At 44.1% G+C, this 27,241-nt stretch overlaps 1 protein-coding gene across 3 annotated transcripts; it reads right to left on the bottom strand.

The window, feature by feature from the left end:
* Window positions 1-550: 550 nt before the first annotated feature.
* MCM3AP (minichromosome maintenance complex component 3 associated protein) lies at window positions 551-27,237 on the bottom strand. 3 transcript variants are annotated; one of them, XM_049816677.1, is made up of 28 exons: window positions 26,370-27,237; window positions 26,054-26,277; window positions 25,289-25,367; window positions 23,285-23,432; window positions 22,015-22,211; window positions 20,933-21,072; window positions 20,266-20,463; window positions 19,779-20,047; window positions 18,914-19,076; window positions 18,174-18,334; window positions 16,710-16,954; window positions 15,817-16,007; window positions 14,750-14,850; window positions 13,648-13,779; window positions 12,924-13,037; window positions 12,257-12,409; window positions 10,645-10,842; window positions 10,263-10,331; window positions 9,451-9,585; window positions 8,863-9,016; window positions 8,147-8,405; window positions 7,683-7,780; window positions 5,941-6,331; window positions 5,531-5,788; window positions 4,646-4,775; window positions 3,439-3,645; window positions 2,631-2,781; window positions 551-2,139 (listed from the first exon to the last, which is right to left on the bottom strand). In XM_049816677.1, exons 1-28 carry the CDS (start codon window positions 27,214-27,216, stop codon window positions 1,981-1,983), a joined length of 5,571 nt encoding a protein of 1,856 aa, XP_049672634.1. In that variant the 5' UTR covers window positions 27,217-27,237; the 3' UTR covers window positions 551-1,980. The 3 variants fall into 3 exon arrangements, with proteins under 3 accessions (XP_049672634.1, XP_049672643.1, XP_049672653.1); XM_049816686.1 differs by having other exon boundaries at window positions 15,817-16,004; XM_049816696.1 differs by lacking the exon at window positions 3,439-3,645.
* Between the last annotated feature and the right edge of the window lie 4 nt (window positions 27,238-27,241).

The raw sequence follows: 27,241 nt of genomic DNA, 5'->3' as shown, positions 1-27,241 counted from the left end.
GGTTGAGAGAAAAACAGCTTTATAGGACAGAAAGAAAATAATAATACTATGACAATAATAATAAAAATTGGAATATACAACACAAGTGATGCACAATGTAATTGCTCACCACTCGCTGACTGATGCCCAGTTAGTTCCTAAGCAGTGATCCCCCCAAGCCAACTGCCCCCAGTTTATATACTGGGCATGATGTCACATGGTATGAAATACTCGTTGGCCACTTTGGCTCAGCTGCCCTGGCTGTGTCCCCTTCCCAACTTCTTGTGCCCCTCCAGCCTTTTTGCTGGCTGGGCATGAGAAGCTGAAAAATCCTTAACTTAGTCTAAACACTACTTAGCAACAACTGAAAACATCAGTGTGTTATCAACATTCTTCTCATACTGAATCCAAGACATAACACTATACCATCTGCTAGAATGAAAATTAACTTTATCCCAGCCAAAAACAGGACACCCACCCTCATCAGGACAACCCAGGGATTAAACAAAGCAGCACACTTTGAGAACACCCTGTACCAGGAGCTTTGGCACAGCAAGGAGGCAACAGCACATTTCAAGCCACTAAAAATTTATTAAGTACAAAACACATTTACATCAGATGGCATGAACCACATCCCAAAACACTTTTGGGTTTTTACAGATGAATTCCAGGTAAACTGAGAACATCCACGGCAGCACTGGGGTAAAGCATGGCAGAGAACATCGCACACAAGCCTCACTTTGTATGCGGCCAGTGAAAGTTAACACAACTAAGCCCAACAAAAGTATCTGTAGTATGAACAGCCCCAAAGCATAACTTCTTCAGTTTAAATTTCTTATTTCACCTTAATATTAAAGCTACTATTGCTATTCTAGGTTTAAGAGAAATAATACAAATGCTATTATCAAAAAAACCCAACTATAAAATTACTTTTTTGGAAGGCAACTGAGAGTTTTGGACTACTGAGAATTTCAAATGAAATTAGAAGCAAGTCAGACAACTGGTCTCTGGCGGGCAAGATAATCCGTGTTTACTGCCAAAGCCACAGTAATTTGTATTTTACCAGGTAGAGGTTTCTGGCTGAGAAAAATCAGCTGATATTGTAATTTTTAAAAAGATTACTTGTACAAGGAGTACTGCAGACATGAAGTATATCTTCATACTATTTACTGGAAATCAAAACTAAACTAAAACCAAAAGGTCTTCAACTTCCAAAGCCATAGCTTTTTAAATACCAGAAAACACAGATAATCTGCTCTTCCAAAAAATAAAAATTGTTTCTCCATAGCCGCTTGCTAAAGTGTCCTGCTTTCCAGCATGACAATTAATCTGTAGAATAAGCAACTCATCTGGTTTTAGTGCTGTAAATTTTCAATACAATAAAACTTGGGCCCAGCAGCACAAAAATCCTTCTGCATTTGTGTTGAGCACCATTAAGTACAAAATACAGCCAAGTGTTGCACTGACTTGAGAAGGACAGTATTGACATTCCTGGGCAACAAAACAGCAACTTTAAATCATAGTGCTGCCACAAGGTAGCTTCTGCATGAAGCCAGCAAGCACAGGACTGGGACATCATCTCAGGGACTGCATTCGTTCTGATGTTCCATGGGGCCTCTGCTACCTTATCGCTTTCTCCTGGTGAAGTTATGTTTACCTACAATGAAAGCTGGTAGGAAGAAAAATCACCACTAAGTGCGAATTTAAGGCCTTCCAAGAAAAGCATTTGACTCATCTCCTTGCATGTGAAGCAAAAAAGGAGGGAGTCCCAGACTAGCCAAAGCTCAGCAATGAGCCAAAGGGACACACTGAGCCACGACATGCCGACTCTGTGCAAGGCAGCCATGCAAGAAGGGCCCAGGCCGTACATCTGCTCTGTGTTCTTCTCCCAGGAAGACACCTGAATTTTCTGTAACATGCCCCAGGAGCTTATCTGTTCAATCACACAGACCTGGACTTCTTGACCAAGTCTCTTGGTCTGCACATGTATCTCAGCTCTGCTCAAATATCCACCATGTCCACCAGAGCAGATAGGTGGAGCTCAGAGGCAACTTCACCCTCCTTGTTCGCTCTGAGGAGCTGTTGCAAGTGCTTCAGTCTGTCTGACAGCATGGGGCTTAGCTCCTCCACCAAAAGCTTGCATCCCTCTTGACTCCCAGCCTGGGCAAAAGGAAAAGAGACAAGACTGAGAAAGAAGCATTACCCAGCACCAAGAAGGAACTTCTCAGCTCACTGGCTGTTCCCCCACTTTTGAGAACAACCTGGGAGGTCAGCACCACCTCACCCCTGAGGAGGTAAGGCAAAAATAGCACGTTCTTCTATTTCTGGCCCCAGCCTTCCTTTAACTGGGGGAAGCTGACCCACAACACTGATTCCCTAAGTGCAGCACCACAAGGGATAGATACTGTTAGGATGGCCAGCAGCAGAAAGCATTAACACTTGTGAAGAACTCTTATTCCAGATCTGCAGAAAGCATTCCCCTCCCCGGGAAGAAGTTATTTCCAAGGTGTAGTTTTTCAATTCTTTATTTCCCAAGTCTACCCAACACTGCACGCCAAGGTAATTCCCACTAAAGGTTTTGTAACTACAGCAGGTTTGGTAACTGCACTCCTCAGAGCTATAGCTAATTCTCAGTAACCACCCTTTCGTACCTCTTGAGCAGATGACATGGGACTCTTCGTCAAAGGACAGGTGACAGTTGGGGTGGAGACCAGAGACTGGGGGAGGTAGAGAGGAAGACCTACAAAATCACCAAGAGGCTCAATGTCCTCAGCCAGACATTGGTGCAACTGTTCTTCAAACCTGGACAGAAAGATCAAGAGCACCAGTCAGATTGCAGCCTTGTTTTGTTCTTGTAACCACTGGGTTAACAAAAAGTTTTGGGTTCAGAAGTATCTGCAAGAAGGGTCTGATGTTCAGTCACTTCCAACGCAGTCTGACGTACCCCACTGCTACAACAAAAATCCATCATGGAAGGTTGTGGTACAGAAAGGAGCCACACAAACTGAAGACACCCAACTGATAGGGAAGGCAGAAGAGACAAGAAACCCTTGGGCCAACCTCAAAAGCTTTGGTTCTTCAGCTTTGTGATCTGCATTGCTACAGGCACCAGACATCCCAAAGGGGACTTTATAGACATCTGCGATCCTGCAGGACACACAGACTACTGTACACACTGTACTGCTTTAGTTTTGATGGCTTGATGGACCACAGATAGTTTCCAACCGCTCCTCAAAGCTCCAAGTATTTCTACCACCCTGTACTGTTCCTGTGATGCAAGTAGGAGCTAGCAGGGAACTGCACTACATTGATGTACTTGATGAAATTAGATGAAAATGGAGGTAGTCTAGGCTGTTTCCTAGCACTGTTGGACTTCAGCTTCCCTTTACATACAGGTTAGAAATTGTTTACAACCCTGGGCTGGAGCTGCAAGGAAAGAATGCTGCTCTGGGAACTTACCGCCTACTTTCTATTTTTTCCAGTCGCAACTGTGCCAATAGACGCTCTGGGAGAAGCTCCTGGGCAGAGACCGTGTCTGTGAATTCATCTGCACTGGGAGTGCTCTCTTCTTGACCTAACGGCTTGCCCACGCTAGAACCATATTGACCTGACATCATGGAGACACTATAGGGTTTCTTAAAAGAGTTGGGAGATTTTACCCTTGACCTAAAGGGAGAGGAAAAAACAAAAACAAACAAAACCACAGAAATTGGTATGAGCATGTTGATTTTTTCCCTACTGGCTTGAAGTTTGGAAATAGCAGGGAGTAAGAATTGATCATTTGGAGACATAATTCCCTTGTACCAGGGTCCAACATACCACCACCTGTGCATGGGATTTGAGAGGAACTAATCTGACAGGGGGCTGGGATTTACCCCAAAGAAAGGTATCTACCCAAAATCTCCTACTACACAGCAGAGCAGTAGCTAAGCTTCCAAGAGGGAGGAGAGACTAGCTTCACTCTGAACAAGGCTAGGGACATGAGCTACACTCTTGAGATCTCAAATACTTTAATGCTACACAGCTCTAAAGCACCCTCCCTCCTCAGCCTCTAGCCTTTTCTCTCAGCAGTGGGACTTTCCTGATGTCTTCCCACCATTTGTGGACAAAGCCTCCTTTTGAACTCAAAAAGCTGCAAAATTAACATGTAATGACCAAAGAATAAATCTGCAAATCATCTAACATGTAATTCATCTGTCAGGTCCAGGCTGCAACTGCAGGTGAATGTAAGGGAGGGGTACTATTAAAGAAAGGGCATGCTCATGATTTATTCCTACACTCTTCCTCAATCTCACACTGTTTTTCCTCCATGCCTTCTGTGCCTAGAATACAAGTCTAATTCCGAAGCCTCAGCAGTGTCGTCTTCGGCAGAATTTAATTTCTCCACTCAACACTTCGAGCAGTCCCCAAGCAATCCATTTCTTTGAGACCTTAGTAACCCTGCAGAAATAAAATCTACTTACTACCCTGTTTCAGCACACCCTTGTACATCATCTCAAGGAGATGTACACAAACACATGGAAGATGCCATATACTGGTTTTCGGCATCGTGACCGCACTATATGTTCATCGTAGAAGCAACCTCCTTGGAGTTCACCGAGCAACTCTGATGGCACAATGGACAGCTGAATGCTACGCCCACAGGCAGTGCCAGCAGCTGCCTCACCTCTCGTGGCCTTGCCGGATTTCCTCCTGTGTGCGCAGTCTGGCTTGTTCCCACGAAAAAGGGAGAGTGAAGTTCTTTAAATGCTCCTTGAAGAAGTACACACGAATCTGACCATCTTCACCTACTGCTTCTGTGAATAAAACCAAACCCAACATTTAATATTAGAACAGATTTCCCCCTTCAAAAGAAAAGCTCAGTATTGAAAAGCCAATTTGAAGAAAAATTGTGTGTTGACTTTCAAGTAGGTTTAAGCTGTAATCTGCATGTAAGAAGGAGCCTTCTTGAACTGATTTACTGTTCAACACATATCAGATTACTGGGAAAGACTGTAAAATGCTGCTTTATCTTAATTTTAGAAGATGCATCCAAGATCAGTGTTCAGTGGGTTAAACAGTCATTTCATTAAAAGAGGCTCCCTATAGTTAAGCCAGACAGGGGACCAAGAACAACCCACACACTTGAAACTGAACGCAAACAGAATCCAAGACAAACTTCATTGATCCATGGAAGTGCTCATTAACAGTGGCAGCCTGCCATATCAGCTGACTTGAGCTTACCTGACTTCTGAGGTACCAATTCTTGGCCTTTGGTTAAATGTAAACCCTCTCGTACTGGGACAGGAGGGCTGAAAAGACTCTGACCATATTCCTCCACACAGAGACAAAAATTTTTAATCACAAGCTCAAGTCATAATCAACACTAAATACACACTCCAGGGAGCAGAAAGATGTGCAGTAAGTACAGTGTCATTCTATGGGAGGAGATCAAGACCATAGCTCCCTCCCTGCTACATACCACTCGCTGCCATGCATAAAGGCGCCACTGTCAATTTATTAAACAGCTATGCAAGAAGTATCATCCATATTGTAGAAGGACATGCAATACCTGGAGCAATAGGCAGTTTGGGTGGTTTCCAGTCTCTCAGTTTATGATCAATGCAGACTGCCAAGATATCATCCCAAGGGATCTCATCAACAGAAGGTCCATCTTCATCAGAGTTCCCAGATGTTCTGTTTTTCCACTTCTGGTAAGTTTTGCTCAGCAGATTCTCCACTTGAGACTGGATCAGTGGTTGAGCATGGGAGGAACTAGCAATCTGAGACACATACTGAAAAATCATGCAGCAAACAGGACGCCAAGGAGCTATGGAAAAAAAAAACCCCAATAAAAGTAAATTGCAAGGATTTGTGACAAAGCTAAACTACCCATCTTACAGGCTAGTAGTTCAACATGGCACAGGCACACCTGAGAGAAGAACATGCTGCCAAGAGGATACTGCAGCATGAAGTACATACCACCCAATGGAGGCAGATCTAGGTACGGGATCTGGAAGGACAGCACAGCCTTCTTGAGCCAGGCCAGGTGATCAGGCATGTTCCACTGCAGGTGGGGCAACAGCTTGTTACCCCCAGGTTCTGAAAACTCAGTAACAGGCCAAGACAAGTCACAAAGGTGCTCTGAGGATGCCACATCCGCAAGAAACTGCAGCACGCCGTTGTACAGCTCTATGATGACCCCAGGCTCCTGAGATGGCAGGCCAGCTAAACGCCTCTCCTTCCAGTCATGGTAGAAGCGCTTGCCAAATTCACCATCAACCCCATCCTCAACATACTCCTGAAGGGTCTGACTGCAGAGCTCAAGGGAGTCAGGGCATTGGGAAACCAGCCAGGCCACAGCCGCAGAGATCTACGACACACAAAACATGGGTGGTTGGAAACGGCTCCACAGTGATCAGGACACAAAGGATTCAGTCCTGCAACCCTAAGTTTGAGGTAACAGTATTAAAGATACTATGCAGCAAAATACAAACAAGTCAACTATCATCATCCTGGTATTTGCAACACTAATTCTCCAGCTAGGTGGTCACAAACTTAATTCACTTGCAGCAGGCTCAGGAACAGACAGAAAGAGGCTGTTCACACCAGGTGCAGTCATGCAGTGGAATTCCCTGCTGCAGGACACTGGGGATGCTAAAAACATATCTGGGAGAAATTGGACAGATTCACAGAAATTAGCCCAGGGTGACTATATCCAGAAAAGCCATGTCTGATCCTGGGAGTCCTTAGACTGCAAAGAGATACAAGCTCTGAGGGTTTGTGGGGGAGCATCACTCTGGGCTTGCCTTGTTCTCACCTTCTTTCTTGGCCACCTTCTTCAGACACCGTGAGAAAGGAACACAGGGCTGGAGCTGCTTTTAGTCTGAGACAGCTTAGCCATTACCCTCCCGCCTCTCCAACCCACCCTGCTATGACTTTCACACAAAAACCTATTTTAGACTTTTAAGTGTCATTTTTCATCATGGGTTTTTGATTATTTCCAGGCCACTATTGCCAAGCACCCAGCAAACTGAAGGACAAGGGGAGAAGCTGGTGTCTGGAGGCTGCCTGGGAGAGATCCGTACAATCCTCCTTCACGTACGTAAGAGTATAGAGCCATCCCTCAGTCCCATCCACCAAAATGGGATAATACTGGGTGATCTCACAGCGGCCAGAAGAGCTACAAAGGGTCCTTTGCATTTTAGGACCGGGAGCTTAAGGGTACAAAGGCTTACCCACCACCAGCACCCATCTGTTAGACAGCAATGGTAGCTCTACTAGTCAATGCAGGCGGGACAGACAAGAATGGATTTACATAATCCATATGTTTTGGACTCAGTGAAGTTTAATATTTACACAGAAGAAAGTACCTTTTATGTAGCAAATGCTACTGATCTCTAGTCAGTTAAAATAGAACAGTCACAAACAATGGAAAAGTAGCAGAAATATTTCATTTCAGAATAGTTCTGGCTGATGTTGGAATCACTATTAACAAGTGAGTACCCAACTCCAGCAAATTCAAACGTGTGAAGAAAAAAAAGGGTAACAGCTTTTTGAACAACAATTATGTTACAGAAACTTCAACAGAAAAAAATATCCCATTACACAAGACTCAGCTGCAATTTAAGCTACTGAGAACATAATTCCTTATAAGGCATTAGTAGTTGAGACGTTAATGATAAACCAGTCAAATATCTCTTCATGTGAGTTACTGTTCTTACCCTTCTGGTGCCTTGTAAGTCATTGATAGAAGCTGGGAGCTCAACAATGGTGTAGTCTGAAATAAGCTGGGCTGAAATCAAGTCCTGCAGCATCAAACCTTAAAAATAAGAAAACCTGCCATATACACAGAGAAAGAACAAATGCATATCTCCCTACTCTGGCCTAGCTAGTCTCACGCCCTGCATACATCCATACCATCACTTCTCCATCCTTGCCTGCAGACTCCTAGGATCAAATACTGTGTGCAAAGGAAAACCGGAAGCCAAAATAAAGTTTATTTCTTTCCATATTGATCAGTTCTTAAGGCCTCTGGATTTCTAACAAAGCTTTGAGAAGTATTGTACTTCACAGTCTCTCCCTTTACTAGACACTGTATTTGAGACTGCACTAGCCGCAACAGTACTACTCAGGGCAGCCCTAATCATTCACATTGTTTTTTCAAGACACAAAAATAATTATGTACCTTCTTCTACTTCTTTCTCTGTGGCCTCCTCTTCCTGACCAGGTACTAGAACTACCAGGGGAACTATCGGGTGGAAAGGTTTGACCTGAAGCAACTGTTTCAACTGCAGCAAAGCTGAAAGCCAATAAACATCATCTTCTGCAACATCTTCACTCCTAACTCGAGGGGGCAAGAGAAGAACGAGACCACTGGTTCCAAGCAAGTCTTTTTGCATCTCAGCTGTATCAAGCTCAGAGTCCGACAGCGCGCCATGCGCCACCTATACAAGTAACAAAGATGACAACATTAACATAGCTAAAGCTAAACGAGGCTATTTTCATACTGAAATCTGCAGTTTACTATCATTAGCATTCAGCTTTGACATTCGTTACCAGGAGCTCTACAAATCCTAAGACAAGTTATAAGACAGACAAAAATGCATGTGTCCAATAGATGCAGGTAAGCACAAAAGTGCACTTCAGCACCTCATTTGGCATCAGGAATCGAGATGATTTGGGCTCTATTGCACTGTGTTTAGGCAGGTATTTACTCAGTTGACTGGAAAAAAAGAAAAATGCCATCATTTTTCAGACCTTTTCAACAACCCCATCCCTCCCAGGATCATCTCCCTCCATCTGACAGGACACAGTGTGAAAAGCCTCCACACAACATCCACTGGAAAAGATCACACCCTGCTTTTATGGCCTGTTAGGTATTATGAAATTGTTCTCACCTACCTTTATACACACACTGACTTTAATGCTTCTGCTCCCTTGCATGCCAGGAGAATTAAATAAAGTCAGTGTTTGAATTCTGCCTTCTATATCCGAAGCAGTTTTCTTCCAGGTTTTGCCTCCCGTAAATTTGGCTTTCAACCAATCCACCAATACCCTAGCAAACACGAGTGGGTTTTGGGGGTTTTTGTTAAGAAAAAAAAAAAAGGCATTTTAGGGTTTTAGCACCAACACCTTTAAGACACCACAATCTATCGTAACCTCAACCTTCATATTGCTTGGATTTTGCTAAATAGCTATTAAATGTCCTGAAATTATCCACACTGCTACATATCTCAAGGTTTTCTGTTTTCAGCATGAGCAAAAGAAATTCAATGAACAATGTCAGGAGAAGACACAGACCACTGCAATAAACTACAGTTATATTCCTTAAGAGTGCTCTGGAGAAAAAAAAACAAACAAACTGGAAATTGACATGGTACAGGAAAAAAAACAACCAAACAACAAAAACATCAAGGCATGTATACTACTACTCTTCTATTTCACTGCCCTGTTTAAGAAAGGGACCCAGCAATCAACTCTTTTACTTACCTGTTGGGATCATCCTCTGCATATTCATCATCATTTGGCAAAATCAACAGCACCTTCCAAAAAACCTGTTCTTGTTGAACTGGAATATGTTCAGTGATTAATGAGACAAGATCCAGGGGAGTCCAAGCTAAATCACTTAAAGAGAGACAGAAGCTGGTGAAAAGACCCCCCCCCAGTGCTTATTCCCACCTGGGGAACGTTTTTCTTGCTTTGAACAAGTTACATTACCATAAGTAGCTACTGTCCAGTTCAAATAGTCCAAAACTAGAGCTAATTCTTTAGATGTGTTGCCCATCTACTTCATCACAGACCAGCTGCCTTCAAGAACTGCAGCTGCTAGATCGGTTACATGAGCCTTATGTTGGGGATTGTGGGACCATAGGTGTATTGCTTCACTTCCACACTGCTTCAATGCCCTGCTCCAATAAACAAATAGGCCACTAGAGCGCATGATGAGCCATGAAAAGGCAGACCTCCTGCTGCACTTTAAACATCCAGAACAATCCCTTCATGCCACAAGCAAGGCCAGTAACAGCTCAGGTACTCCTCTCCCACTATGCCCCATCCCAGGCACAAAAAACCCCCATAATATCCATGAGATCCTTAAAGTTACACCCACAGCAATAGGATCAGATGGCTTAACACTTTGATGAATTTATCTTCCAGTTTCCCTTATCTGGAAAATACTCCCAGAAGCAAGGCTACAAATGGACATTCAAGTATGATTTGCCATTCCTTACTGACATTTTTGAGATCTCTGGCATTTGTTACAATTTGCCGAGAAAGAAAGCAAGGATCAAATGCCAATATACCTTAACAATTGCTGGTAGAAGTGCTGGACTTTAATTTCATGCACTGTCCTGTTCCTCAGCCAATTCAACCTGGAAACAAAAGATTCTTGGTTGTAATTTTTTGCTATAGAAGAGGCACTTCAACAAAATTTAAGAAACACTCACTAAGACCTGAGAAGTACTGCAGACACTTTAGAAAGTTGGCATTAACAGAAAGGTTTCTTTAGGTTTGCAGTCTTTGCCATGACGTTTGTGCAGAAAGGATCTTTGAGGGGAATTTGAGAACAAGCAGTTTTGCAAAACCATTAATGTTCACAATGAAGGTTCAAAAAGGGCTACTTTGTAAACTTACCTTCCAAAAATAAAAGGGATTGCAAACTGCTGTCACCATAAGTATCCTTACCTCGTGCAAGAGATCCCCAGCTTTCCTCCATTCCCCAGGTTTACAATTCTCTTGCACAAATTCTCCATGGCTATAGGCCACTCAGCACTGGGGGACAGCGCTTTCAGTTTATTTTTTGGATCTGCACAACAGGGAGCAGCTGGAAACGCCCTCATCTGACGTTTCAACTTTGTTCGAGCTGCCACTGCCTCCCTCCACCTTTGGAAGAGAATAGATAAATAGGTCACATTAATAAACTCTTCTGCAGACCAAACAGGGTTTCTCATCTTGGCTCTTCAGATTAGATTGGGCTCTCAAAAACCCCACAAGTCAGTCTGCCTAGGGGTGAGCGTGAGGTGGTGTGCATGGGTGGTACAGCAGGCTCAAGCTTTATTTCTGCACACAACTGCAAAGTCAGGGCTCGAACAGAACATGCACAGGACGAGACCTGCCAGCTGTACCTGTGCAGTGTCCAAAAGGGGCAGCCTTGTGCCCCATTCAAAAAACCAATGCAGACAAAAGGAAACAGCTTTCTGCTTGGCAAGCTGCACTTGCTCTCAGTGGCCAGAGAGATCACAGGAGGGAAGCAGGATTGCCACTATTCCATCTCATCCCTTCCTCAGCTGCCCTAACTGTGCTGCCCAGGCAGAAGTTCAAGCATAGTTTTCCTTCCCTGTTATCAGCATGTTTATTCCTAGCACATAGAGAGTGTTTTACAATGATGCATTGTAAAGCTTCTCTGATACCTCAAGCACTTGCTGAAAACACTTTTGCAATGTCTATCGCAATAAGAAAGGCATGCCTCTTTTTTTCCTCGTTCTGTTTTTAAGGAACATTTAAAAAGGCAAATTCACCAACAAGGAGAGAACATTTAATAAAGCCTTTGTCATTAGATGCTAGTCTTATTTTTCTATGACCAAATAATTCAAAACATGTACCACACAGTTTTTTTAACACAAAAATATATGAATTGAAATCTTTCATTGTTTCTCCTCAGGTATTTTCAGGGTTATAAAAAACCAACAACAAACAAACATTCCTGCATCATCCAGTTTTCTTGACTGCTGCATGTACATTTGTTTCATGTATCTTCCCTACCACACTGAAGGCGATTTACACCCCCCCTGAAGAGACATGTGAACTCCGTTTTAGGACAGAAAGAACTCCGCAAGGGAAGGTGCTCCACAGTAAAGTGACTACCTTGCTGCTTCCTCTTTAGCAGTGAGAAATGCCACCTGAAACGCACCCCAACCTGTCTGCACTGGGGCAGCACAGCACAGGGAGAAATGAATCTCTGCCTTGGAGCACCACAACAGCCACTGAACACTTAGCCTACATCCAGAAAACCACATATCCAACAGAAAGAATACAAGGAGAAATTATTACAAGTTTCTAGACAGAATGAAGCTGAAATCTCCTACCAAGCTCATTACCTGACTCTGATGAGGTGTGCTCCCCTCCCCACACATAGCTGGGTAACTTAAGAGGTTGGTAGTAAGACTGTAAGCCTACCCTTATAGAGGGGACAAGATGACAGCAAGAACGCAACCAGACAAGTGTAGTTCAATCTCTATTAACCACTCTGTGCCAACATTCCCAAGAAAAGCAGTTGTGTCACAGGGTGGCAACTCACCGTTGCAAGTACTTGCAGAAACACTGGAGCTCCTGAAGGGTTTCCTTAGCAATCTGGAAAATCTCATCCTCCAGAAAGAAGTCCATAACATGACCACAGACTTCTTCTGAACACCGGGCAATACGGGCTTGCTGGTCTCTTTCTAAGGCACATCTAGTTCAAAATGAAACAAACCAAGACCTCCATTGAGGTGGAGACTCCAGCAAATACCAATACAATTGGATAAGGTGCAAACAGGGAAGACCATCACATTTAGCAAAAGGGAGGGATTTTCCACACTTTTACTCTATGGCCCTTCTAAATAAGGCCTGTAATCAATCAGAAGTCATTCAAGTTTTACACTGATCATGAGCTTCCAAAGAACAGTGTACAAGAGAGCCCACAGCTGAGCCGTAAGGGAGTCAGAATTAAAATAAGCACACAGGGTAGCCTTGTCCTAGACAGTGCCTCTATTCCCTCCACACTGGAGGACCGCTACTGCCTGACACAGTGCAACTGCAAACTGGCAGCCCGCTGTACAATCAAATACACTTACCCTCTCTTTGAAGTAGCTTATTGAAGATGAACTCAGAGAAGCCCAAGCAAGAAGCCCACCACTCCGTAACAAATTCTTACCCTCAGGAAAACATCCTACAGCAAAGTATAGCATACAGTATGTTGTACGTACTTTAACTCATTGGCTGAAGCTTCTTGAATGCTCTCCTTCATTACTTCTTCCATTAACTCCATACCCACCAACTGGCTCAGGTGCTTTATTAACTGTTCTCTTTCCTGCTTTTGCCTGGAAGGACGGAGGAAAGATTTACACAAGTGGCAAGACAAGAGCAGCAAGATTTACACAAGTGAGAAGATTTACACTGGCAAACCTGCCGCTTAAGTTACACAAGAGCTACACACAGTGTCAGACAGTGAATTCGCCTAAACTTGAGTTCCCGCTAGCTGGTTTCTCTTGCTAAACAGTTTTGCATGGAACCAGGTTTCCCTCAAAAATACAGATAACAATGGGGTTATTTTATTCTTACTCCAATAAGCTACAGACAAGTAGCTCACTTGGAAGGAAAAGTTCCTGCACACAGCAGGGCCAGGATACATCTCCTTCTCTGGAAGAGCTGGGTGAATAAAAGTTCCCAAAATTCCCACCCACCATTTTCACAGTGGCTCTGTGAGGTCAACAAAATACTAACTAGCAGATCACCTGAGAACACAAAAGGGAAAGCCTGCCCGCACGATCCCAGAGCAGTGCAAGGTGAGACAAACTGAATGCTGTTGGTGTGGCAGAAAGACACAGGGCCTAAGCACACGTGCAAGGAGTCAGGGTGGCACCAGCTGTTTTTATGTTGCCCAAGCGTATGTACAGCCCACCCTGCCCCACAGCAAAAGCAGCAACTCACCTCTCTTCCTCCACTCTGCGCCTTTCCTCTTTGACACGCTCCTGTTCTGCGGTAAGCACACTTCCAGCCACTTGTCTGAGGATCTCCCCCATCACTTCTGTCACAAGTTCCTCCATGGTGGCTTCTGAGGTGCTGTGCAGAAACAGCAGTTCTCTTTTCAAAGCTGGAAAGTTTTCATTCAAAGCCCCATGTCTGCGCTTTTCTCAAGCGTACCCTTGCTCTGCCGTGCTGGGCTGACTCCAGCCACCAGCCAAGCACCCACACTGCTACTGGCTTACTCCCCTCCCTTCATTGGGACAGAGAAGAAAATAGGAAGAACAAAAGCAAGAGAACTTGTGGACGGAGATAAAGACACTGTAATAGGTGAAGGGAAAAAAGAAAACCAAACACCCATACCACCACCAAGCAAAGCAGAGGCAGTCAGCCACCACCTCCTACAGGCAGACCAATGCCCAGACAGTTTCCAATCAATGACCACCCTGGAAGCCAGAAACCCCTACCTTCTTCTTCCTCTAATACAGTATTGATTGCTGACCATGACATCACATGGTATGGACTTTGGTCAGTCTAGGTCAGCTGTCCCAGCTGTGTCCCATCTGAGCCTCTGGCACACCCCCAGCCTACTCACAGGGTGCAGAGTGGGAAACAAGGAAGGCCTTGACCCTGTGCTGTTCAGCAATAACCAAAACATTGGTGCAATAATACACTGTTTTGGTCACAAACCCGTATCTATGACTCTACCAACTGCCTTGGAGAAGAAGCATTATTTCAAGCAGAGAAACAGCCAGATATGGACTTACTCCTCTTGTCCCCCTTCAGGCACCTTCCCTTCCGCAACACGCGTTTCTCGTGGCAGTGGTGTGAGTGTCACGCAAGGCAAGGTTTACAGAGGTTTGCAATTAGCCTTCCATTAGGCTAGCTGTGTAACAGAGAGGGGGCAGACGTTCAAAGAAAGGTCTGCTTTTCCCCCCTGTATCAGTAAGACCATCTCCACTATAGACCTTGCCTTGCTTAGTTTTATGATCTTCACACACAGTGCTGCTATGGCAAATTGCAGCTTTGGTGACAGACCCCAGGAGTACCAGCAATAAACGCTCTTTACCAGATGGCAGCAGTCACGTAAGCCATTCCTGCTCTGCTGACTTCTCTGCACTCTCCTTTGAGGACCTCGTGCACAAGCCCGTCTACCACTTCGGTGATGTCCTACAACACAGCACAGGAAGCAGCTGAAGCAAGATGCAGTCCTACTCAGGATGGCCTGGGTGCACATGTGTATTAGGACTGAAGCTTTTCAGCCTTGTTTGACTAATTGGCAACATCATCTGTATTTTCCACTTACAAGCTAAGCTAACTTAGCCTAAAATTTCCAGGCTGTTGTGTTTGATTACCTAAAAGGTTAGTAACAGCCCAGAAACAAAAGCAGCTTTCCGTATTAAATATGGGCAAGTCAAGTTAGGAAATAATAGCTAAGAAAAGTGAATTTTGAGAACAATTCCTATTTTCTTACTTGAGAGCTTCCCTCATTCTAGCTGATTTAATTCCAAATGACCAGATCTCATCTTCACTGAAACGTAGCCATATTTAGGTAGAATGTGGCAGCTGTACTTTACAAAGCAATGAGACACTCCTAGATGGGCTCAGCATTAGTACGTATCTAAACATGTGTGGGAAGGAGAAAAAGGGGAACAGCACAGATACCTAGGGTACACATTCAAGACCCAACACAAATAGTCATATGACCACAAGAAAAAACTTTGTCATGTCTCATTTGAAATACGTGCCATTAAGAAACAGCTCAACATTATTCACTAAAGCAAAGTTCACCTACTAAGTCAAAGATAATAACTTTCTACTATCACTTTCTCCTTAGAGGTTTCTTAAATAAATGCTAAACAGACAGGACTGTTCATCCTACAAAGGAGTTGGAACAAGCATTGACATTTCAGGCTTGCATCTGAAGTCACTCAAGACTCTCTCTTTTCAGAATAGTCCAAGGAAACAACTTCTCAATGTATCTATCCAAAGCACTGAAGCAGTGAGTGTCTCCTTTTGACTCTGTGTAACACATACAGATTCTGGAAAACTGAAACAACTTAAGAACTCTGTTACCTCTTATTATATTTCACAGATCTTTCCCAAATACTTCATAATGGGTTTAAGTTTCCTTACTGTGTCTGTGTAGACAGGCTGAGGCTTTGAAGAGAGAGGCTCAGGTTGTCCAGCAGGTTGGCAGATTGCCTGCCCAGGAGGCAGCACTGGCACAAGCTGACGAGGTAACAGTGAGGGCAGAAGATGAGCTGGAGGTTGGACTCTTACTGCTGCAGCATCTAAATCCACGCCTTTGCTTTCTACTCTTCCTTCTTTGCAGCGAGGAAGAGAAAAATTAAGGAAACCAGGTCAGTCACAAATAGAACCAAAACTATTCATATCTTCAAAAGCTGGCTGGTCTGATAAATCTCATCAGGTCATAAAACAAGCCCGTAACAGAAGCTTGCTTCCGTAAAGTTAAAAATATAATTGTATCATAGAAACTAATTTGTATTTATGAATATTTTATACAAAACATTCAAAAATTTCATTGCACATTACCTCCAATACCAAGTACATACATCCCTGATAAAACAACTGTTTTATGGCAAGTACATCTAGCACCTACACACACCTCTTGAATAAATGCAAAATATCTGTACTTTCAAGAAGGACAAAAAAGCATACATTCAGCTAACGAAAAACACCACAATTATACACACAGGGGGAACAAAGAGTTGCAATACAAAATCTGCAAACTGAAAAGGGAAGGCGGTTTTCTGAAGTTATTTCACCTGTATTGGCAAAATTGCACTCATTTCTGTTAGTGCATTTCCTTTTACTAATCAGGTTGCTTCTTAGCTTTTACAGCTACATAAGTACATTTAAATCAAAACATCCACTACATCCCAATTTCCATGCAATTTCAACCCATGAGCCAAAACCAGTTTCTGCTTTGTGAAAGAAAACTACTCACAGAGCTGACGCAGCAGTATGTTCCTCAGCAGTATCTAAAAATGCATGTTTGCTCTTACCTGTTGCTTCTATGCTGAGTTTTTGGCTACTATTAGCTTGATCCACAGATGTGCTTCCGCCAATATACTTGTTCTGTCCATTGAAGCTGGACACAGGGATGTGGCGAGGCACTGCGGGCAACGGCCCACCATTTACAACTTCCCCAACCGAGACAGTTAGCTTCTGGCTGACAAACATCGATTTACGTGGTTTGGGTAATCCGTCTGGCTCCAAGAAAGCTGAGCGGTTCAGCTCCACATAAGCACTGGGGCAAAATAAAAGGCAATACATCCTCAAAGCTCCAGTAACCTATGGGTTTTCAACTGGACAGCTTAGCAGGGCAAAGCAAGACAGGCAATGGACACTCAGGATTGCTCCCTGTAGCCTGGAACTTGATCTTTGTCTGGAACCAGAGCAGTGAAGGCAGAGAGCACTGTCCTCACAGCTATCCTCCCAGGACAGAGTACAAGCTGCACTAACATTTCTGGCACTTCTGTGGACTATTCTGTCCCTTTCTTTTAACCTTTATCCACTGTGTATATTATCCGTGCACACTTTACCTAGACTGCATCCCACGTGATAGATGCCAGGGCTATCTACAGAAGTAATTTTACAAACTGCAATCTTCTTCCAATCTTGGCAACTGCAGTCTGGCTAATCTATTATTTCAAAACAGAATGTTAACAGGCAATAGAGCACTAACTGGCACACAAGTTTTTTGCCTTCTCCAGTCTCTTGAGATTGCAAGTCTGTATGAGCACACCTTACAATGTACACATTTCCATGGCTGACGCTCTTATCTGCAAACCACTGGCCTCCAACATCCTCTAAAAACTGTTTTGCGCTGTTCAGTTTCATCCTACCCTACATGCATCACCATAATGCCAGTTTCCTGAGTAACAGAACTGTATCCTCACTTCCTACAGAGCTGCAATTTACTATAATTCAACTGCAAGATAAGAATCTAAAACTTTTTTTTTCCTCCTACTGGGTTATCCACAACATCTCTTTCTAGGGACGGAGTACCTGGAGTCCAATGGAGACCACGCTCAATATGCAGTCTCTCCTTTGAGGGAAAATGTTTCTCTTATTTTTTACCACCTTCCAGAAGCCTGAAGGAATTTATCTTTGAAATCCCTTGTCACCTTATCAAACCAAGTAAAAAAAGATGCACAAGTGCAAAAAAAGCTATTGTGGGAAGTCACAGTAGTTACAGGGATACAAACCCCATTTCTTGAGGGAAAGGTGCAAAATTAAAGACCTTCTCACGGTTACAGCAATAAAAATAGAACGGATTATTAAAATTTGCACCCATCACTATCCTAGTGCTTTGCTTACAGAGCCCAGCCCCTATCCTTCACCTGTTCTTTTCTTTTTCTGGTTGCAGACTGCAGGAGCAGCCCCTCCACGTTAATGCTTTGCCTAACATCAATCTAACCCCACTAGGCATCTTAAGGTGCAGACGCCCTTTTCCTTACACTTACCCATCAGATACACTCAGGCCATAATAACTTATAAAATCAGTTGCTTCATCACAATCTTTGAACAGTAGCATGCGGACCAGGTGATCCAAGGGAAACACTGTACATCTTTGGGTGCTCACAGTATAGGCAATATTGAGAGATTTGAGAGCATCTTTACGAATCTGGGGGAAGACAAAAGAAAAAGCCATGTAACTACTAAGTTAAAGACCCAAAAATGTACTATAAAATGTACTATAAATATGAAAGTCACATTTAAAAGAAATCAGTACTTTGTCATCAAACATCCACACAAAAAACTATTCAGATTTAACTTTCTTTTTAAATTCTATGCACTTGCTTTCTAGTTTCTGCTCCTCTCCAATGCTGCTCATTTTGAGCATATCCCTTTGCAACTCTCATGCAGAAGAAAGCTTGCAAGGGCTTCTAAAAGTGCAGGTTGATATTTCCTCTGCAAAAGTCTCAGGCCTGCTTCTCTGCTTTCCAATTATTTTCAGGGGAAACAGTATGTATTTGTACACAGTTTTGGGAAAAAAATGCTGAGAAGACCATTTTAGTATTTGCCTTCTATATCACAGCAGAAAACTCTTGATAAGTTCTTAAACACTTCTGAAGAAGCAAGAATAAGATTATTTTTAAGGCTAGATATATAGCAAATTTTCTGCTAAGAAGATTTCCTCCCAGAAGTCCCCGACTGTTTTACTGATTAATGCTTTAAAAAAATATCCATCTGCCTTTCTCACCTGGTTGAAATAACAATGTAAGAGACAGGCATTCAGGTACGAAGCTGCCTGCACTAACTTGAAAAATCTCACAAAGTTGTTGCTGTTTAATGCAGCAAAAGCTTGAACTGCAAATCTAACTTCAGGAGAGTTTCTAACCTCTGGATGAAACTGCTGTACTTCTCTGTGGAGACAAAAGACAGAGACAAACCTTTTGCTTCAATATTAACATCACAATTTAATACCAACCTTTTAACAAAACAGAATTAAAATTAGAAGCTTTAAGACCAAGACATGCAACTCCTGTACAAAATAAATGGCTGTGAATTAAATTAGCAGCATTATTTACTGATCATTAATCTTCTAATGATGCCTGCATAATCATATTACTTAGGCACATCACTCCAACATCTAGGGAGGAAGGCAGTTAAGAGATTGACCAGAAAAGTAAAGTATGACTCTGCCCAGAAAACATTTTTCCCTTGCTCCTACTGCAGATAAAGCAATCAAGCTTGGATACCACCCTGGGAAGAGGAAAAAAAAAACATTTCCTTGACTGAGAATAGTGAAGACTTAACTTTTGTTTGGTTGGTTGGTTGGGTTTTTTTTTTTGTTTTTTTTTGTTTTACTATCTGCAGAAGCTCTACTGAGTTATTCAAGGAGATAAAACAAAGCTTCCCCCACACACACTTTTCTTAAAAGATACACTTACTTTAAAACGACCTGTTGAAAAATTCAAATAATACATTACTCCAGTACACTTTCTTTGGCAAAAAAATTTTGCAACTAAGCTCTCCACTTCCATTACAATTTGTCTGGACTTAATCCTAATCTCGATTCTTCCCAGAGGCAAAGAGATAAAACAAGTGATATCTGTTGTTCCCACCTGAGGATATCACCCTTGTTGAGATTCAGCAAGACATTATAACCTCTAAACTCTGCTTCACTCTTGCAGTAAATCCCCTTGTTAGCCAGGTCCTGATACATCTCCTTCAAGCTCTGCAGGCATTTAGTCATGTTCTCATTGTTGATTTTGGCATCAAAGGAGGACATGGGCTCTTCACACAAGTGGTGAGCACAATGGATGTGAAAGCGAGTGCACTTCTCAATCAGAGACACCATCAGCGGGTTGCAGAGATGTTGCTGGGTTATATCCTAACCAGAATGATAAAGAAAGCATTGCATGTATTTTTAAACTACAGTTGAAGAGCATAGTCATCTGGCACTACCTTTGGAAAACTCATTTCAACTGTGCTTTGAGTCACTTTGCAATTCAAAACGTTTGAATCACTATTGCTTTTTGCTTCACTTTTTACAGCATTATGGGATCTTTTGCTTACTATCATCAAACATCTCCATCCAGCAGTGCTTACCTTCCTTATTCCACGAGTTCTGTTCCAGACAAAGTCATACCATTCTCGACAGTTTCCTTCTCCTTGATCCATAATGTTTGTCACTAAATAGTCCATGGTCATGCTCAAAACCTCAGAGGGTCTCAATTCATGGGGCAAAGGTTCCTCCTGATCTGCTGAAGACCTGCTATATTCCTTGATTGCTGCTGCATGATCTACCTGCAAGATGTGGAGAAAAGAACCGAAGTCCAAGGACTATGTTCAACTTTTCAGGAGAGTACAGGATTTCATCCCATCCATGCCTTTACTTTCATAACTCCTATTAAAGGAGTTTCTCCACTGTTCACACTAACAGCCCACGTCCATTCTGCTATGAGAGCAAATATATTTTATTTTCTTTTACGACAGGATCTTAAGTGTTGACTTAGTCTCAAACTTATGACCTTCAAGACAATGTATACTGTTGCCCTATAGTTTCAGAACCATTGTTCTGAAAGCCTGTCTGTAGCTAACAGAAGACACAACTTGGAGTGAAAAAACAACTGAAAGACATTAAAGAAGTGACCTCCAGAATGTTTCCACCAGAATTAACCCTGTAATCTACTAAACAACACTGGCAGCTTTATGTAAACAGCAAGCAAACAGATGTCCTGGGAATAACAAACCCCTGCATACAGAGGGCTCATACCTTGTCAGATCCTAGAAGTAATTCAAAGATACTGAGCTGGTTTCTCGTCTCCCTCATGTAGCGCTCCTTTTCAGGACACATGTCTGGGCAAGTGCCAACAACAGTTTTTGCTTTGCCAAGATCGGTCCTTTTTATTCGAGCTAAAAAAAGTAAATAAAATTGAACAAACACTAAGCATCTCTCGTCTTTGTTTTCATGACAAGCTATTATTCTGATGTGCCAACAGCCCTAAGTATGCCAGATGCCTTAGCTGGTGTCCGTACATTGGTCAATGGATGGATGTCAAGAAGTACATTGCTAGGGCAACAGTTCACAAAAAAAGCTGGTGGGAAAAGGTCTCTAGAGGTTCCCATCCTATCTCTACTCAAAGCAAGGCTGTACCCACATGCTGGCATGGTCAGAAATGCACAAGGATGGGGTTCACCCACTCTGGAGCCTGTCCCAGTATTGCACCACTTCTACCATTCCACCTGGATATCAAGAGTTTTGCTAAAAAGACTGAAGCCTCTAAAAGATACCAAATGTTTTGTATCCTAACAGTCTATCCTGTTTTGTGTCTTAACTAAGGACCAGCAATTTCCCGATTCCATGTCAAGTGGCCAATAAATCTGTTTGTCAATATCAAAAATAAGATCTTAAATTAAAAGTAGTGTCTGGTTTGAAATGGCAAGAAGAGGATGAAAGGGTTTACAACTCAGTACTGTGAAACAGGCCACTTCTTGAAATAATTACCAGCTGTGTAGTAGTTTGAATTTAGAGAAACACAGTTAGGCTTTGCACAGCTTTCTTCAAAGAGCCTGCAGGGATACAAATCTCTCTACATGGCCTCCTTCACAGAAGATGAACAGTCTGCTATTCACTTTCCACAAGAAATATGCACGTGTAACAAGTAAAACATTTTTGCATGTTCTACGGGAAATTAATGTATGTATGTACAATACAAGATTATTTTACAGACTGCTCCATGTTAAACTCTCCCTTTAAAGCCATTTCCACAATGTCACAACAGCTTTGCAACAGACACCAAACACTTTGTTCTTTCCAGAGAAGCAGATGTTACACTCATTAACTTGTGTAATTACCTTGTCGCATGATTTTGTCCCTTTGGTCCAAAAGACGGTATCTTTCTTCAGATGTTTCAGCCACTAATCCTACGAGGTTACCAAGAGACAACAACGAAGCTCCCAAAGCCTCTGAGCTCTGCCCTTCAGAACTAGAATCAAACAGATCTGCTTCAAACAGCAGTGCCTTTCGAAGACCAGGCTTCTTTGCCGGAGAACTAAAAATAGAAGATTTTTCATCAATAATAATGCATGCCTTGGCTTTAATCAGTTTACTGGTTTTTAGGACATCAACATCTCTGTTTAGAAGAATATTTTGTTTACTAAGCAATGTATCAAATAAATGAAGTATGTATTGACATACTAAGGTTGTTATGAGCTAACACTAGCACTGGGAGTTAATCTAGTTAAATCCTCAGCACTGCCTTGACAACACTGCCAAGCGTTCTTGATTGGGGTGAAAGTGTCAACCTTTGAACAACAGAAGTGGTATTACTGAATCTGAGTGGACAGAACCAGATGGTTGTTGCAGCATTTTTGCATCACCACTATGGCACAGCAGTTTGTATTTTAAGCTAGAAACTAGCCTGCTGTTTGGTGTGAAAAAAACAAATGCTTTCTACAGCAAGAGAGATTATTAAAAGATTTTACAGGGCCCAGATACAGATATACTTTTCAAATCAAGAAACACTCATTCCTTCACAACATATTACTAATTTTATAATTATATGACTATGCATACCAAATTACTTTTGTCAAACCAGACACACTATTAAGGCACCACAGAAAGATGACAACCTTGCCACTTCAGTGACTGACATGAAACAGGACTCCTGTACGAAGACCATTCTCTTGAAGTGAGACAAGATGATGATCCAGACTTGCCAGCTATTCTGAAAAGGGGATTCTCATTCTACAGAACTGTAATTGCCTACAATGAAACTACTCACTTCAGAAGCTCATTTAATCATGACCACAGAACAGTGTCATTACTGCTTGGTCCTAGTTTGCACTGTTTCTTTCAATTCCCTTACGCCTCACTATTGCAGATGATGTTACTCATGTTGTCACAAACAAAATATTCAGAAGAAATATGCAGACCAAAGTGAAAGGCCTTAATAAGCAGTTAGAAGTATCTTTCTGACAGAGTGTGGGATCTGTGAGCTTGTAATTCAGACAAACCAGAAGAGATGAGGGAAGCACACTCCCCAATAAGAACATGGGTATTTGGCACACGCTGATCATAATTTTTCCCCATGCACCCTGTTTCCTGCCAGAGGAGCAAACGTACCTTTTACCAGGCATGACACTGCTGGCAGAGGATCTTATTAAAGGTTTTCGAAGAGGGGAATGCTGATAGTTTTGCTCCTCACTGCTTTGCCTTCCTTCATCTTCACCTACTTTCTTCTCCTTGGATGAAAATTCTCTTTTTGCTGGACCTGAAGTGACATATAAACATGAAGCCAGGTACTTGACAAATAGTTTAAGCAACAACTCTTTTTTCTCCCCATAGAGGTAGTGGTGAGTAGTTTGTTTAAAAAAACTATTAGAAAATAAAAGTAACAGTCCCAGTTTTGTACATGTATGCAAAACTTCCAGAACAACTTGCACTACAAGCTGTACCGAGTAAGTCTACCAATTGCTAGTCAGCTTCACTGTTCTATAAAGATTAAGTATTTTTCAATAAAATGTCACTTAGCAATAACAATAATGGGTCAGCAGATTATCAGTATATGAATTCTGATCATCCAAATTTAAGTTCTCTCAGGTTTGGGATATAATCCACAAGTCATAACTCTCTACAGGACATGAAATCCATTTCACCTATGTAAACCACAACTCCCAGTGCTCCTGCTGAAGCATTTTAATTATTTATTTCACATACCCAAGCTTAGACTGAGGGTGGCATGCCTTCTCAAGTTACATCTACACCTTGCAGGAAGGGAGAATTTCTTCTCCCAGGAACAAGTTTTCAACCAGTTGGATTTCTTAAATTCTCTCAGATTAGTTATTTTAGAATGCTGCCATTCACATTTCTATAGACTTAACACCACAATAGAATGACAAACAGGCACCCCTATAGCTGCTGCTTCAAGATGTTAATCCTCAGGAAGACAACTCTGCAGCTGTTCATTTTCTGGAAGGCAAGTCTGTGGCTGGTCAAAGCTGTGGTGAACCATTCATTTGCTGACAGCTGAAGTGTATCCCCAGGCTGGGATCTCAGAGGTACACACGAAGCACTTGTAAAGCTAAAGAAAGGGAAGCACTTGACAATTCAAATATTTGCCTAGGGGATGAACAGCCAATGTTCACATCTCCTCTTGTCCTAATCCCAAGCAGGGTCTGGAATCCAGGTTTCCCATTTCTAATCTCAGTTCTCTGTAGGTTGCTCTCTTTTTGGTTGAAGCAGTGCATAATTGTTGATACACAGAACAGCAACCTTGGCAACACAGACGCTTGCTCCAGTGTACTCCTTAACTTGGCCCTCAGGACACTTTTCTGAAAGCTGGAAGCCCACACTCTGAAGCGGGCAGCGAGGCATTTGAAACTGTATTTTCTTACAGCCCTAAAGAACATCCTGCTTCTAGATAGGAGCACAAAGTTAACATCACCATGTTCCTCTTGTGTGACTGCACAAATGGTTTCTAAATTCTCTTGTAAAACTACACTGTCATTTCAAGTGTCTTCAGCTCTTTTGTATGACTGAAAGAGCATTTTGGCTCAGATCAAGGAAAATATTTTAGACAACAGGAATTTAAGAAAGAAACAGTGCAATTTCCAACTATGATTCACCGTCACTCAAAACTTCTTCAATACCAGAGGACAGTACTGTGGATGCTGTAAGTTTACACAGCTTACAAAAGCAACTAGGTAACTTCACAAGAGAAAAATTCTCCAAGAGCTAAGACACTCCTTCTGGCAGCCAGGGTTCCCAAGCCATAGGCTGTTAAAGGCTGAGAAATTATTCTGGAAGCAATTACATGCTTTAACCTGTTCTTTCTCCCCTCCCCTGCACATTCACCATTAGCCTTTGCCACAGACAGAGCTAGCCTGGATGTCACATAAAATGCAGAACAACTCTTTTTATGTTTCTGTAAAGAACGACCTTCAATGCTCCCAGAAGCTTTGCACACCAAACAGTCTATCAACAGCCAGAGAGAACCATCCTACAGCTGTAACATTCCTACTGCGGAGATCATCTTTGTATGGATCTTAGCACATCAGGAAACAAGAACAGAACAGACTCCACTCCATTTATATATCACCCAATAATCACATCTGGAAACAGACTTACTTGTTTTCTTCTTTTGCCAAAATGTTACTATGTCTTTGTGCAACTCTTTTGCTTTTTTTCTGGCAAGAGCTGCAGAGGCCTGAAAGAAAACAAAAGCGGAGTACACAAACCTATTAGCATCACAACACTGAAACACCTAGTGCCCTTTTTACCAGAGAAACCCTTTACCAAATCCTGTAAAATTCCGGCTACTGCATTTTAACCTCTCACTGAAGACCTTTGTGCAACCAGCAGGATGAGTTTCCACAAAAATTGCTTTTGTTTCTAAGAGCTACAGCAAGCTTAGAGCACTTGAGACCAAAGCTGCATTTTTAAGCACAAAGCTGAAACAGTCTCAGAACTGGCTCCTCAACACACCTCAATGCTGACATAACAGCAGTACTTCCAACGAGCAGGTCACCCCGCAAAGACAGCAGGAGCTCACCTCGCCCTTGGTACTGCCAAGCCTCAGCAAGAACACAGCATCGTACGTAATTCAGGTTTGGGCAATGTGAGGCAATGAATGGGGAAGACCCATGTGGTGTTTGAGCTGGATGCTAACAGGACAACTAAAGCCAGGCAGAGCTCTGGCAGCCACCACGTTTTAGGTGCAGCTCAGCACGCTTCTATCCCTGGGTGTAACACCGCGCTCACAACACAAAGCTTTTCCCCGGGGTGAAAAACATACAGCATTAGCAAACAGGAGCGCAGTTCTCACCAGAGCTGGACCAACCCCAGGAGCCCAGACTTAAGCCTGCTCTGGTGCCGACCGCTTCCGACACTCACATGATCAAAAAAGTGGAGAACGGCCATTTTTTTATTGCGCCTGGTCATGATCCGTCGGACTTTTACGAACTGGCCGAAGTGCTTCTCCAGGACCGTCCTGTCGTTGAGGTAATCGGGGACGTTCTTGCACTGGATGGCCGTCAGCTCGCCGGGCGCCAGGCCGCCCGGCCCCTCCGTGCTCTCGCTGCCCCGAGCCCGGCGGGCAGGGGTGGTGGCAGTGACATCTGCAGACAGAGGGAGGCAGTCACCTCAGCCAGCGGGGTGACACCCGGCCGGCGGGGACGTCCCGGGGACCGCTCGGGCTGTCCCAACCTACCTTCCCGGGGGGTCTCCCGGGCCTCGGCCGGCGGCGGCGGCGTCTCCTCGGCGCCTCCCCGCTCGGCCTCGGCGGCATCTCCGCGGTCGCGCTGCCCGCGGCTCTGGCTGCGCAGCACCTCCTGCAGCGTGCGGCCGAAGAGCGCGCCGCCGCGGGGGCGGCTCAGCAACACCGCCCGCTTCTCCGGCGGCGCCGCCGCCGCCGCCCGTCCGCCCGCCGCCGCCCGCCGCGGGGAGCGCTCCCGCTCCTCCTTCCGCTTCAGGCCCTTGGGTGCCGGCTCCCCCGACTCCTCGAAGAACGGCCGCGGGCCCTTCTCCTCCGGCCGGCCCAGGGCGGCAGCAGGACGCGAAAAGGAGAAGGGGCCCGACCCACCCACCGCCGCCGCCGCCTCCGGGCCCGCCTCAGGGGCGAAGCCGAAGGGCGGCGAGAAGGTGAAGGCCGCGGGAGCCGCCGGGCCCTTCTCCGCCTCGGCGCCCGCCAGCGGCTTGAAGGCAGCGGCGGCGCTCTCGGGAGCCTTGAAGCGGAACTCGGGCGCCGCGAAGGCCCCGCTGCTGCTGCCGCCGCCGCCGCCGCTGCCACCGGCCGGGGCGTCGCCCGAGCCCGGGAAGCCGCCCAGGTTGGTGGGCGGCTTGAAGCTGAACCCCGCGTTACCCGCCGGGGCCCCGCTGCTGCTCGCCGCCGCGAAGGCCGGTGCCTGGCCTAGCCCGTAGGGCGGCCCAAAGGCGGCGGGAGCGAAGGGGAGGCCGGCGCCGCCGCCGCCGCCACCCTGCCCGAAGACGGCGGCCTGCCCGAAGCGCAGCGGCGGCGGGAAGGCGGGCGGCCCGCGGAAAGGGCCCCCGCTGTTCATGGCCGCCGCCTCTCCTCAGCGGGCG

Source organism: Accipiter gentilis, chromosome 1, assembly GCF_929443795.1.
Source record: "Accipiter gentilis chromosome 1, bAccGen1.1, whole genome shotgun sequence".
In the NCBI taxonomy this organism is placed as follows: Eukaryota; Metazoa; Chordata; class Aves; order Accipitriformes; family Accipitridae; genus Astur; species Astur gentilis.
The sequence above is the reverse complement of the archived record's forward strand: the minus strand, read 5'-3'. Positions and strand labels throughout refer to the sequence as shown.